The sequence below is a fragment of the Schizosaccharomyces osmophilus genome, chromosome 2, assembly GCF_027921745.1.
Source record: "Schizosaccharomyces osmophilus chromosome 2, complete sequence".
NCBI classification, from domain to species: Eukaryota; Fungi; Ascomycota; class Schizosaccharomycetes; order Schizosaccharomycetales; family Schizosaccharomycetaceae; genus Schizosaccharomyces; species Schizosaccharomyces osmophilus.
In genome coordinates this window covers 1,520,046-1,534,229 of record NC_079239.1, presented here as the reverse complement: position 1 = coordinate 1,534,229, position 14,184 = coordinate 1,520,046, and the positions used below count along the sequence as shown (strand labels likewise).

General features: G+C 38.0%; 6 protein-coding genes across 6 annotated transcripts; 4 read left to right on the top strand and 2 right to left on the bottom strand.

Moving 5' to 3' along the window:
• Nucleotides 1-682: 682 nt before the first annotated feature.
• Nucleotides 683-1,565, top strand: SOMG_03200 (Schizosaccharomyces specific protein; the record flags this gene model as incomplete). Its single annotated transcript, XM_056181991.1, has 3 exons — nucleotides 683-830; nucleotides 890-960; nucleotides 1,062-1,565. The coding sequence occupies 3 exons, from the start codon at nucleotides 683-685 to the stop codon at nucleotides 1,563-1,565; spliced, it is 723 nt and encodes a 240-aa protein (XP_056037680.1).
• A 490-nt stretch (nucleotides 1,566-2,055) lies between these two features.
• On the top strand, nucleotides 2,056-4,562 carry pdc2 (topoisomerase II-associated deadenylation-dependent mRNA-decapping factor Pdc2; the record flags this gene model as incomplete). The annotated part of the gene is made up of 4 exons (XM_056181990.1): nucleotides 2,056-2,132; nucleotides 2,204-2,304; nucleotides 2,391-4,215; nucleotides 4,265-4,562. The coding sequence occupies 4 exons, from the start codon at nucleotides 2,056-2,058 to the stop codon at nucleotides 4,560-4,562; spliced, it is 2,301 nt and encodes a 766-aa protein (XP_056037901.1).
• Nucleotides 4,563-4,797: 235 nt separating this feature from the next.
• On the bottom strand, nucleotides 4,798-6,510 carry ulp1 (SUMO deconjugating enzyme Ulp1; the record flags this gene model as incomplete). The annotated part of the gene is made up of 1 exon (XM_056181989.1): nucleotides 4,798-6,510. The coding sequence occupies one exon, from the start codon at nucleotides 6,508-6,510 to the stop codon at nucleotides 4,798-4,800; it is 1,713 nt and encodes a 570-aa protein (XP_056037900.1).
• A 1,104-nt stretch (nucleotides 6,511-7,614) lies between these two features.
• art1 (arrestin-related substrate adaptor for RhoGEF, Art1) lies at nucleotides 7,615-9,063 on the top strand (the record flags this gene model as incomplete). Its single annotated transcript, XM_056181988.1, has 1 exon — nucleotides 7,615-9,063. One exon carries the CDS (start codon nucleotides 7,615-7,617, stop codon nucleotides 9,061-9,063), a length of 1,449 nt encoding a protein of 482 aa, XP_056037891.1.
• A 767-nt stretch (nucleotides 9,064-9,830) lies between these two features.
• ppr3 (mitochondrial PPR repeat protein Ppr3) lies at nucleotides 9,831-11,942 on the top strand (the record flags this gene model as incomplete). The annotated part of the gene is made up of 2 exons (XM_056181987.1): nucleotides 9,831-10,088; nucleotides 10,149-11,942. The coding sequence occupies 2 exons, from the start codon at nucleotides 9,831-9,833 to the stop codon at nucleotides 11,940-11,942; spliced, it is 2,052 nt and encodes a 683-aa protein (XP_056037890.1).
• Nucleotides 11,943-12,118: 176 nt separating this feature from the next.
• On the bottom strand, nucleotides 12,119-13,396 carry mbx1 (DNA-binding transcription factor, MADS-box Mbx1; the record flags this gene model as incomplete). Its single annotated transcript, XM_056181986.1, has 1 exon — nucleotides 12,119-13,396. One exon carries the CDS (start codon nucleotides 13,394-13,396, stop codon nucleotides 12,119-12,121), a length of 1,278 nt encoding a protein of 425 aa, XP_056037893.1.
• Nucleotides 13,397-14,184: the final 788 nt, after the last annotated feature.

The following is a 14,184-nucleotide window of genomic DNA, read 5'->3' as shown; positions in this document are numbered from 1 at the left end:
ACCTTGCTCGTAAAGGTTGGGATTTTCTCTCCGAAAAGAAAAATTGCATCAAATTAATCACTTCTTTCTAGGATTGTTTTAATTCCTTTTTTTTATATCTTAACTTGTACGAATTCCCTCAATCCTGCTTATATGCCAAACTGTTGGAAAATCGAAAAATATGAATATTTTTGCTTGTTTTCTTGTATAACGCGGTACTATTGGCCCCAGTATTATCCACCTGAATATTTTAACGCGATTTAAGAGCTTGGTAAAAGAAAGGCTAAATAAAAGTAAAATCGTATATTTTTATGTTTTCTCAAATTGAAAACATTTCTTTGCATTCTTCTTTCAGAATTTACTTCAAAAATCTTTTTCCCTACATTTAGTGTATATAAGCATATATGTTTCTATAAAGTATTGCATATGCTCTTATAATATTTCTTTTTAGGATTACGTGTCGAGTCTACCTTCCTAGGACTTTGTTTCATTACAAAGTTTATACTGTGAATTACTACCCTTTTTAAAAATTTAAGTCGCAGAAAAAATTGTATTGTACTTTTTGATCTGTTATACTTTTTTCTTACCAGTTTTGAAGGTTGTGGAAATACGATTTATTGACCATTTGCCATTGATCTGTTAAGTTTGCTCAAGTTCAGTTTCTTCATTCTTGATATAAAGCGGGTTTTTTTACTTTAAAGAAATGGATGGGTTTTGGGAGCAAATGCTCAATGACCCTACGAATGAATTTTCAGAAGAACAAAAGCAGTTTTTGGTCCAATCGCGATCACGGGTTCGTCGAAATGCAATCATTGGAGTCATTGGAGGGTTTTCTATTCCCATCGTTTTGGGTAAGGTTCTGTCTTCGACATTTGTATACTGCGGCTGCTAATTATGAACGTTCTATCAGCTCGAAAACGAAAAGTATCTCCTTTTCGATTATACGCTACGTCTATCATATCAGGTATAGCTGGAAATGGAGTACGTCTTTCTTTACAACCGGCGGTGATATTCACTTCACTTGCTCGCCTCATTCATGAAACTTTCTTCTAGCCTTATTGCTAACAAAATCTCTATTACAGCTTTCCCAGATTGTTACCATGGGATATAATGTATCACAAGTGAAACAGCGCTCTGACGGCTCAGACCTTACGCGGAAAATCCAACAATCTCTTATCCGACAACGTGCCATGATGCAACAAGGAATGAAGTTTCCTCCTTCATCAAATGTTCCTCTGCCTGATCAACAGCAGGCTCAATTAGAAAATGGAAACCAAGAAGCTTCTTTAGGTGGTTCAGACAAAACAGGTACATTCATGTCTCAGGAGTCTTCTAAATCGGCATGGGACCGTATCCGAGAAAAAGATGATTTGAATCGCACGAATACAAAAAAAGAAAAGAGATACTCATTCCCTTCTGAAGATGAAAATCTTGATGCTGCGTCTTCGAATTGGCCAAAAGAAGATGCTACTGACATGAGGGCTCAGACTCCTGAGGACAAAGAATTTGAAAAACAACAAAGGGAGTTTGATAGATTGGTTTGGGGCTCGAATTCCTCTTCTTCAAGCGGTGATCTTACTTCCTGATTTGAGAAACCCCTTCCTTAATAATTTCTAGATGCCATGAGTTGGTTCGTGAATTTCCGTCTAACGCACCTATCATCATTTCTTTAATTTATCTTTTTGCTACTTACTTATGGCATGAGCAAACATTTCGGCAAGCAAAGCTCTGGGAGTTATGATACTTTGGCATTTGAAACTATGAGGTCCTCGTTTATGTCTTTAAAACAACTAAGAAAAGAAAAAAAGATTTTAATTAGTCTTAAGAATTTTATTTGTGAGTGAAATGATGTAAAGATAACTGTTAAGCAACTTAATGAAATGCTTCAAGTTTTTTAGCCAAAAACCGTTTAAAGTTAAATAGTAACCATTTATTAATCCTTTTTATTTTCTATTTTAAGTTGAATAGCCTTAGCTTCATTGTACGCTCCTTCTTAGATCACCACCGTATAGTACTAGGCAAGGCTCTAGTTCCTCTTGTTAACCACCAACGTCGTAACGAGATAGAAAACTCGAAATGTCGTTTTTCGGGTTCGATACAACCCTTCCAAAGGAGCAGATGGCTCCTAAAAATGGAGCATACGATGAAGATGGGTATGAATGCTGTTTTTGGCTTCTGCTGAGGCGAGAAGAGTGCTAGTTGAAAGCTGACCGTGGATGTGTAGAATTGATTTTGAAGAAACGTACGACGATTTAGCAGATCGACTTGAAGAGGAGGGAGATGATATGAACGACGAAACCTTTGGGGTTAGCGCCGGAAATGTTGGTATGTGAGAGTGATAATACAGCATCATAGCCTCGGTTTTATTTAAGCTCGCCTTTAATATTAGAGATGTATCTAATCATTTATAGGTCGTGACTTTGATTTTTTCAATCAAACTGCACATGTTTCTACCAAATTAGAAAATGAACAGGACGATACCAAAAGTCCCAAGGACAAGGTTTTTGATGAAGCCGCGCAAGCTTCATTACTTCCTCAGGTAAATCCAATGGTTGCGTCTGCAGCAAGTAAGGTTGAAGAAAATGTCGATATTTCAGCCAATACTAATATGCTTTCGGATTTGAGACCCATGGCCTCTATCTGGGAAACCATTGTACCTGAGAAACCTACTGTTCAAGCGGCCCCTCCTGAAGTATCAAGCTTTCAAAATCGTTTGGGTGCGCAAAACAGTGAAAAGGTAATTAGCCTGCAAGAACTTGAGGAACAACTTTTCAATTCCCTTAATGTACCTAGTGCTGGCCCTAAAGCTGAAGAATCTGTTGCTTCGACAATGCCCGCCGTTAATTCTGTGGCTTCACCAGCAGTCCAAGCTCCTCCTCCTTCAACTTTGACCCATGATACTTTTGCAGCTTTGGATCCTGCTGTCGCCAGTATTGGAAATGTCTCTTTCCCTACTCAACAATCGAATGTTCCCAACCCTGGCTTACCTTTGCCAGCTATGATGCAACCTTCGCAGTTGTTTGCAAATCCCAATCTTTCTCCCCCTCAAGCACCTCCTGTTGTATATCCGACTAATATGGTGTACGGTGCCGAACCGGTCCCTCCCGTTCCACTTTTAAACCTTGTTCAGCAAGAAAATTTTGCCCAAGCTAGAATTCTTGACGAAAAGCGTCAAAAACTGGAAAGAGACCATATACTCATGGCGCAATGCGCCGGTTTGATGACTCGCAGTGATAAGTCTTTTATTGCTCGTATCCAAATATCTCAACTCATGTCTGAAGACCCCGAATCTGAAGATTTTTATTATCGAGTTTATTCTATAATTCGTGGCCGTAATCCTTCAGAAGAGGATTCCAGTCACTTTATTCAGACCTACTTAGGTCCCAGTAGCAATCGCCGTCGTGGAAGACGTTCGGAAAACCCAATGCAAAGATTGCAACAGCAATTACAAAAGTTGGTTTCTTCTGCTAAGGAACGTCCAAAAACTACTCAGTTATCCCTAGAGGGCGCGTTAGGCAAGATTGCCATAAACACTGTCCGTACTCCTCGACAACTTCTTAACGTTAAGCGTCCTTCTGAACATGCAATTAACGCCAAAGAAACTACCTTTAAAGGTTTCGCTACTAAAAAAGATGTTCTTCAAGCAATTGAGAGAATATATGATTGGTTACTTGATTTCGAGCATTCTCTCCGGAAATTATCTGTCTCTAATGTTGAGGATGAAGAAACTTTTAATGAATGGAAAAATGATCTTAGCCATAAATTAGAAAGCATTTGGAATGTCCTTCACATCAATGAGTCGTTAGACAGCTCTTCGAAAGCTCGTCCACCATTTTTATCAGTTATTTCTCATCCTAAAGGAATGCGTCTTCTCCCGCGATTGTTACCTCATCTTTCGAAAGAACAACAATATGCTATTCTCACTGTCATCGTTGGTAACGTCGATTCTCTCAATATTGTCTTGAATGGAACTTTTGATGCGAATGGCGAGTTGCCTGCTGGCATTCCAGCAGAGATGACTTCATTTACTCAATTTGTTATTCCTTCCTTACTTACTATTGTGAATGAGCTGGGCATGTCGAACGTTAATACCTTATTTTCTCAACTCCTTGGAAGATCCAATCCTTTATACCTAATCCAAACTAAAATTGGACTTTCGTTCTTAACTATGCTAATTAGCCGAGCCGAAATTCTTAAGCAAACTGGGTCGGGTACTGAAGAAGAAAAAGAAAATTGGTACGTGTTGGAACTTGTTTGTTTATTTGATGTACTAACTGAATTTTAGGGAGAGAATATTTAATGGATTATTTGACTGTTTGAAAGACCACTTTGCAACAGTTTTTCCTCCTCCAAATGCCCGCGCTTACGCTGATGAATCATATCCCTGGGAGTTTTTGGCGGCTTGTGCTACTGCTGCTTCTTCGGACCAACATTTCGTTTTGGTGTCTGAGACGAGAGATAGAGTTCTCGATAATATTATTACAAGCAAGAGATCTCCTGAAGAGATTGCTCTCGTACGTATTGCGAATGTTAATCTATTCTTGAATGCTATGGGTCTTGATGCTCGTCAGCTGAGTGCCTAAACAAGTAAATTATGGATATGAATCGTTGTGAATTATGAATCGAAGGTGTTTTATCATTATGCTACATGTTATCACCGTTTTCTTTTGAGCAAACTTATGCAACCAACATTATTTGAATATTGGTTCGAGTTGTTTTTTGGTAAAGCCTCTAAAAATTACCATAGATGGATGTAAATAAAAGTGAAAGAGTGTAACAACCAATGAAGGAAAAGAATATAAATTCACTTACAAAGGATTAGTATATCCGAGCGTCAATTATACTAGCTGCCATTCTTAACCTTAATTCTGGCATATTTCTCTGAGAAAACTGTAATGGAACCTCTCTGGCAAGACATTCTGCTGTCTTACAGGCAAAGACACCACAATCATACCCATTCTGCTGCTTTGGCGAATTGTGATCAACATAGTTTTCCCAGTCCGTAATATCAACAGATCCTTTCGTTTCAGCAACGTAGTATTCTTTTAGTAGGTCAAAGACTTTACCAGGACTTCCGGCCAGCGAGTCCCAGTATTCGAATCTTTTTTTCTTTTTATTAATTGCAGCCATGCACCAATGGACGTCCAGATGAACAGGAACCAATACACAATCAAAATCCGCAATTTTCATGGAGGCCTTTCTGGCCCACCGTCGGACGCCGGCGTATCCTTTCCTCTGTAGTGTCGTGTAAAAAAAAGTATTATATACATGAACCCGAGGTAAAGAAGAATCGGAGCGAGAGCGATCTGATAGTAAGTTCATATAGAAATTTATAACCTCGTCATTTAACCATTGCCTATTTTTTAAGGTACGAAGATCTCGTATCATTATTGGAATATTATATTTGGTGATTATAGGCTCAGTGTAGGACGAGCGTGGAAGATCATTGTCATTTAAGAGATGTAAAGCCCGTTTCTTTGCTTCTTCGGGAAATTCTAATAGAGAAACAAATTTCGGACGAACAGGAGGAGGAGTAACGTGAAGGCCTTTTAATTGTAAGAAATCAACTTCGTTCCAATCATGAAACGCTTCGGTCTGCTTCTCCTTAAGTTTACGAATAAGTTGCAAAAGAGAATTTTCATTATCTAGGTCTGATGACAAAGGAAAGCCCGAAGGATGGGGATGCTGCTCTGTCGATACAAGACGCGGAGGAGGGCGCCAAGGCGTTAAATTTTTGTCGATGGACCTTTTCATCGTAGCGGTAAAAGGTAAATGAGAAGAGCGGATTCGCATTTTTGAATCATGAATCTGTGAAGAAGGAGTGACAAATTTGGATTCATGAAGTTTTGACACGTTTCCTTGTTTGGGACCGGCAGGATGCAGAGAGGGGTAAATTTTGGAATTAAGACTAGAGGACGGTTCACGCGAGGTTCCTAACCCTTCAGTCTCGTTTCGTCGAAACGGGCTATGGCCAGAAGGAACCATGCCCTCAGCTGTTTCTTGGGATACAGCCAGCTTTAGTCGATCAGTAGTCGACAAGCGTCTAGAAGATTGATGAGGACGAGGGATATATTGTAGGCGAGAAGCGCGAAAACTCTGAGGAGACAATTCGTGGAATCCACTAGCGGCGGAACCATGCATGCTTGGATGGAAGAGATGCTGCTTGGTAATAGGATCCATTTTTCTATGAGCATTCAGAATTTGAATGTTTTTTTCTTTTTTGAAATGACCATTTCCCCCTGAATTTGTTGCGAACGAAGCAAGTGATTGATCGTGAGCAACTCCTTGAGCTTCGGCAGAACCAGAAGGATATGTCGCTGATTCCCCAGATAAAGATGGACTAGTATTGCCAGCAGTACTGTCCATGTCTGCCATTGAGGTGCCCGTGAGGAAAACTTTCGCATATGTTACAGTACGGGAGCAGATGCCTACAAACGTGTTAAAGAGCGTCTTCTTTCGCTTTTTTTGTTCTTCTAAAGATGCTGCATCATCTGGATGCGACCGCTTTGTCGCATTACGTTCGTGTATCATTCACAAAAGTCTATGGAGGAGGAAACAGGATTGCGGATACTGGGAGTGTAGAAGAGAAGTAGAAACGCGAAATATCGCTGTAAAACCTTTCGCTAATCCCACGTCAAGGTAACCTTGACAAAAAATACCACCTGAAAGAAGGTTTTTAATGTGTAGTGAATGTGAAAAGTTTGAAATGAGCAAGCACTGATGTAGGTATCAATGGTACCTCAAGAGTATTTCAAAAATTAGAATTCAGAAATTCAGCTAGCCTTGAAGGGAAAAATAAATTAAATAATTAATTAGACGAGGATGAACAGGTCCTTCTCTAGGTGGGATCGAAAGTCCTTTGCGATTGAGAATTTAATATTGTCTTATGTTAATATAATGTAGTTCTTCACCGTATACCATGTAGTAATATCGTAGTAGTACGAATGTAAATAAACAAAGCGGTTCCTAAAATGAAGCTTCAGGATCGCTTTATAAGTATTCTCTTGTTTTTTGATTAATTATTGCTAAAATTCTCCTTTCTTCGGCGATTTTCCACTGAAAGGGACCAAAATGAACGAACTCTTTTGTGTTTATTTACATTCCGTGTTTTGAAAGTTTTTGCAAGGATGGAAGTAGACTTCAAGCATAGATAGTATTTACTAAGTAGGAAAACATAGTGTGTATTTGAGGGAATTCGACAGAACTGTTGCAGGCAACCGATTTTTCTTTCAAGTTGAATGCTTACAATGAAAACTATTTACACCTAAACCTTTGAGAACAAATCGAATATACAACATCTCCTGCGATCGATTGAAGATGCGAATTCAATTGAATTTATCATTCGTCTTGGTAAACGTTTAGCTGACCATGTTTTCAGTTTATGAAGGGCACAATTATAAGGTACGCCGTGCTTTTTAAAATTTTTTACTGAAATAAAAAAGAATAAAGAACAATAAACATATACAATTTTTTTTTTTTTTTATTTTTTATTAATTCGAACAATGTCTTCTTTCCAACATCCCCCTTCTCTTGTAACCCAAGTAACCCAAGCTGTTGCTTGTCTGGTGAAACCCGTACTTTCTGAAACCGCAGAAAATCACACAAAACCCCAATCTATGTGGCTTTCCATAGAGCATGACGGCTCCCTGTACATATATTAAAAACTTTTCTCCAATTGAAATCCGTCCCTTACCACATTTGGATTTTCAAGCTGGCTACAATGGAATTCCTGCATCAGCTCCTAGAATCGTAGGCCTCGTACAAGTGCGAAGCAAAGAAATAAACCAGCCATTGTCTATATTAAGAGTCACTTTGGAGCTCTGGAAAATCGAATCCGTTGATGTTCCTTCTTTGGGTGTAAGCAATCATTTGTCTGAACCAAAGCGGCTAGTACAGCAAGTTTTGTTTCCTCCTCCATCTCCTTTCTCTTCTAAAAATGAAAAGACGAATTCCCTTTACCTTTCCGAAAACATCCAAGCTGGTGACGATGCTTTGTCTCCTTCATCTGACATTTCCGGCATAAGCCATATTTACGATTCCTACATACACGATCAACCTTCCCGGCGTCGTTCTTCAAATCAACCGCCTATACCACCTCCACATGTTCAAAACGTTTCTCGAAGCACTTCAATGCCTTCTCGCGCTTTTAGCCAAACTTCAGACAATTCTTCTATGCCAGCCTCATCGGTTATAACTGACTTACAAAAGTCACCTGAAAAGTCATCTTCATCTTCATCTTCAGCTTATAACATATGGTCTATGGATTTGCCGTTCGAAATGAAGTATTCTGAGGGAGAAGTGCTTACCCCAACATTCGATCTTGTTCGTTCAGGTTTTTCTTGCTCTACAAAATACCAATTACGAGCCGTTCTCACTCTTTCTGGATTAGAAGATATCTCTGAATGTGTCCCGATTGCCATTCACCGTTACGACACGCTCTCCTCTTGGGGTATGTATAATTCACCAATCTACTTAAAAGAAACAAGTATAGACGGTAGAGTTATAGTGGAGGCTTCCATTCCCAAACAGTGTATCGGGCCTATGGATTTACTTACAGTGTTCATATCTATCAGGGCTTCGAATGGATCCAAAATCCGGGTACAGCAATTGTCATTGTCCTTGGTAGAATGTGTTAGTATCCGCCATCCTTCTTCCAATTCCTCTCCCATTGTTCGTTCAAAAAAAGTTTTAAAAGTTGAACAAGATCTCGACGACGTGCGATTGGAAAAAGATGGCCTTTCACAAACACTGTCAAAAGTGTTCCCAGATCCTGACTTAGATGATTATAGCATGCAAGGGTTCAGCACTTCTTCCGATCTGTATAAGGTCACTTATATGGTTTTAATAAAAGTGAGACTTTATCGTGCTAGAAATGTTGAAATTTCTTATCCTATCACCGTTTCACCCGTCCCTCGTTCCGCCAGTTCTTCCATCCTCGGCGACATACAAACCAGAGTTTTGGATGCCCGGCAATCCGTTAACGGTTCTGTACTGGATACCACTTGTGATATTATCCGTGCGAATGATTCTTCCAAAAACAACATGTATAGTTATTCAGAAGATGGTATGGTGCTTTTGAATTGAAAAGGCGCTTTTGTTTTCTATCTCGTATTTATTTATATTTCTGGGTCTTTAATGGTTTGATATTTCCCTGTCATCAATAGAAGATGCAATACTCACCACCGACATTTACTTCTCCCAACTAGTCCTTATTTATGTTATCCCGTGCATCCCGCAACAACTTTTTTTCTGTTACGAGTGTTCATGAATATTGTTAATCTTTATGGTGCGCCTCATACTTGGAGGTTACGATTGGCAACATCAAGAAAACGGAATTTCTCTGAATGAAATAACTATACAGCTCATACTAGTGTTAGATGATTAACAGTGACAGAAATCTTTAGTCCTAATGAAAGAGCTACATACCATAAAAGTCAACATCCTGTTCATCTCCTGAAGCAAAGATGGGATTTTAATACAGTATTAAAGAAACTTGTAAAACATATTGCATCTAAATCTATTTGATTCTTTTTCAAAAGTTGATATTTAACTATGCCTACTATCATGAAAGAAATTAAACTTGATTCTCTTTCAGTTTTAATTCAATAAGAACAAGTTATAGTTTATATAAATAAGTATATATTTTGAAATTAAATATTTTTTGACTTTTAAAGTTGTAAATTTCCATTGAAAGCAGCAAACTCCTGAAAGAACCACAACAGTTACCAGGTTGTTCTCAGCAACCGCAAATACAAGCCTAAAAGAAACATTGGCCGAAATCTTTCAAAAAATAAATACGGATTCTAGAAATGCAATAAAGCAAAGTACAGAATAATAAGAAACAGTTGCACATGGCATTTAAATGGTTAATATCGCGAAATACCCAAAACATTGCTAAAGTACATCTCACATTACCAAAAGCCCTTATAACTCATAGAAGCTATTTTCATGGAATTCAACGGTGGCCTAGAAGTTATGGAAAACTAAAATCCCGATGTTTTGCTTCCAACGTGGCATCTTTAGAAGCTGCTCAGCAAGAATTGGATCGAAAATTTAAAGAGCTAGAAGGAAACGTAGAAACAATAAGACAAAGTCAAGTCAATAAATGGGTATGCTTTTACAGTTTATCATCGCTGTGATTTTTTTTGAATAAAAATTAACAGGCATAGCCTTCTCTTAACCTATCTGAACAAGAAATCGAGCAAGCTCTTTATTCTATCGAGCAAGAAGGGAAATCTGATAATGATGTTGCAACTTCGAACGAACTAAAGGGTTTACCTGATGCTACTTTTTATTTGGGCCCTATCCTTTCAAAAAGGCTGCAGCTTCATCATAACGAGAAAGAAGCAAAAAACTCCCTTGTGGTTATTGGGGAAGACCGCAAGTATTTGAAGTTTGTTGTGGAAAACAAAAAAAAGCTTGAAGCTTGGAATCAGAAAGTCGTTGCTTTGCTGGCTGACCCCAACTGCTTTCAGGGAGTTTCAAAATTGCATGTAGAATCCTTTGTCACGGCATTGCCTACTACATTAAAGGTGAAACATATGCAGCAAATTCTCAAGAACTTGGAAAACACAGATTTAGGCCTTTGGCGCGAGTTATGCTATCAGTTTATGGTTGCTTGTAATAGAAAGAAAATGTTTTCCGCATCTTTGAATCTTTTGGAACAATATAATAGTATTGACTCCAGTGTACATTCAGATTTGTGCCGTGCAGAAGCATTCGCTTTAAGTCGACTCGGGCTCTACAGCGAATTTACGAAACTTATTGAACGTTATCAAAAGGAAGTAAAAATATTTGAACATTCATTTTTTAGTGTTTGCTTAGTATCTTTCTGCAAAGCTCAGATGACTTCCCAAGCATTGTCTCTATTCGACTATATGAAATTTGTTTCAGTTAACACAGCACCAAATGAGATCGATTATAACTCCTTAATATATCATTGTGCTGTTCAAAAAAGGCCAGAAAAAGCACTTGAATTATACAATGATATGATAAAACGACCTATCAATCCGTTGAGACCAACCGAGCTTACAATCAATAATCTAATCCACGCTTTGTCGACAGAAAAAAAGTATCATTTTCTTGCATTTGCTTACTTATCAGAATTTACGAAATTTGGTTTAGCCCCGAACGCACGAACATCGTATGAGCTTTTGAGATTAGCTGCTCAAAGCGGTAACATTAATGCTATAAAGAACTTGTATTCTCAATACTGGGCTAACAGCCAAGTTTTGTCTAAGATTTGCAGCGTTGAAAGATTGTTTAATTTTGCTTACAAGGCTTATGCAAATGCCACCACGAAGGATTCTTCCGTCATTCCAAGCTTGGATAAGATCCGCGAAAGCGTTATTAGGAATTTAGAAGAAGATGAAAGCTTTAGTTCACCTTTTGGTTTACGGAAGATAAGTACGAAATCGGATTTATTTTATGCTGCTGTTTATACACGCGAGTACACGAAAAAATATCATCCAGAGATTGTTACCAAAACAAGCTTATCTTTTCTAAATATATTCTCAACGCAACAGAATTTGGAACTTTTTACGAGTGTCTATTTAACGGAATTTTCTCAGCCGGATTTCGCTGAAAAAGAAGATTTGGAAAACCACTTCATTACTCAAAGGAACATATTAGCCTATTATTTTGCAATCTATGTTTCTTTACGTTGTGATGATTTTATTCTTGGATATCGTGCATGGCAAGAGTATTACTTGCATAAAGACAAGGGTATTATTCCTTCTGAATTAAAGGGATATGAACAAAAAATTACTACGCTTATGATTTCTCTGTTTTCCAAGCATGGGTACTTAGAATTAGCGAGAAAGTTATTAGTAGCTAGTCTCAATCAAGGATGGGATTGGACCCCTCATTCATTGGGACATCTTAGAAAACTTGCTAGTTTAAAAAAGGATCAAGCAACTGTACAATTAATTGACGGTATTACTGGAACACAAATTTTGACTTAGAAATATATAGAGCTCAATTTATTAATATATTAATAAATAAATATTTAAATATTTATTCTGAACTTGTAACGAACGTTGGTAATAAAGTATTCTAGTACACCGTTTTCCTTAAAGAAAGGAAAAGTACGAGCGTTTAACCTTAATAACCCCAGAAAGAAAAAAACAACACGAAAACTTCATTTGGGCGATGGTAATGAATAAGCCGGGCTGCGATTTTCTAAATCCAAATCAATGTGAGAAGTGGTAAGCGCATGCCAGTCGGCATTTGCTTTCATTAAAGCAATATCAGAGATATCAACGTTATTAGATTCATTGATGGGTTGCGAATTAAAGAATGTGTTTCCAGTATTCGTAGCTTCTAGACCATTATTAAGAAGACCAAAATTGTCGTCAGCTGCCGGTAATGAAATTTCAGGTATTGTATCAGCGTAAGGATTAGAGCTTAAATCATTGTCCCTACAATTTAAATTATCGAATTCAGTGATTTGCGAATGTGGTTCTTGAGGTACAAATGGGTTACTAGGAAGAGTTTCTATAGTAGAAGCAGAAGATAAAGGACTGGTACGGAAATAATCGAAGTGACCATCAATACTAGGATGTGCAGTGTGTATACGGGTGACTTTTGGTTTTGCTGTGCGCCTAGTTTTCAGCGATTGGGTACGTTTTATAGAAGAATAATCAGGGCGATTTCGTGAGCCATGAAGTGTACGTCTAGAAGAAACAGGAGGATACTGTGGGAAATTGTCGAAGTCCATAGAAAGCGAGCCATTGTGTTGAAGAGCAGGAGAAGGAGATAGGATGTCTTGCGTATTCGGTAACGGGGAGGTTGAAGATTGATCCGAAAAAGTGTTCATCCAGTCATTTGGTAAAGCATCGACATGCGATCCTCTAGATGGAGGAGAAAAGGGTAGATCAAACGACGAGCTAGAACTTGTATTCAATGGCGGTAAAGAATCACCGTTAGGTTTCTCTTTCCGGGGGACAGAATGATACGAGGTAGAAGATTTCATAGTATAAGCTTGACTATCAAGATCCACAGGCGAATCTACAAATTCCTTGCGAGACGATTCAGCACGATATGTAGTGACAGATGCAGTATAGTCGTCCTGAGTTTGCCAGGAAGGAGGTGTTTCACCCGGACGGGGATTTTGAGGAGTATTGTTACGCAAAGGGTCGTTTGTAACAAAATCTTTATCCAAAAATTTGCGCAACAAATTATCACGCTTTTCCTCAGGTTCCTCTGATGAGTATACATGGCAGGCATTCTTGGTGTCATAAACCAAAACAACGACTTTGGCATCACATAGTATAGAAAGTTCAAAAGCCTTTTTGAAAAGCCCTAATCTGCGGCGGTTAAACGTAAGAGACTTGTTTTTCGCATCAGCTATGGGCTGAATTGAACGACGAGGAGACGAAGGAGTCGAAGGAATTTTAGAAGACGACATAAAATTCATATAATCAAAAGTAAAAGAAAAAAAAACCCCCCGATTAAGATCAATCGGTGCTGAGGAAGAAAAGAAAGAATGGTAAAGAATGTAAAACCTGTCAAACGTGGCACGAATTCAAGAAGAGTGTGTAATAGATAGCAACTGAGAAAGCAAAAAAACGAGTGATTTCTTGTAAAAGCAAGAATAAAGCAGTAAAAAGAGTGACAGAAGTAAAAGTAAGTACTACAATTGAAAAAATTAAACAATTAAAGAAAAGACAGAAACGAAACCTCAAAAGGTTGATAAATAAAGAAAGATTCCAAGCCGTTGATACACTTTGAAAGAAAGAGAGAAAAAAAAAAACACTTAAAAATGGAAAACCGTACCAAGAGAATTTTGACCCATGAAACCTATAATATAATAATTTACAGACCTTACTCCTTTGGAGGTTTTGTTTTAAATCCCAAAAAGCTAGTCGTCGTTTTTCAAAGAGCCAAAATTCGTGGATAATAGAACAGACTTAAAGGAATTCAACAATTCTTAAAACAAGTAGCTACTTTTCAAATGGTACGATTTTGTTTCCAAAAAATATACGAAAATCAAATGTTTTGCAGTTGTTTAGTATCACTGACGTGTGTATTGGAAAATTGAATAAAGAATTTCCTCAGCGTACAGTAATTTAATTTTAGTAATTGAGTATGCCTATCGTAATTACAACATTGGCAAGTATTGGGTAAATTCGCTAAATGGTTCTAAAAAACTGTAAGCTATCCTACACATTCACTAAAATTAAATTACGTGGTGCTTAGTATTAC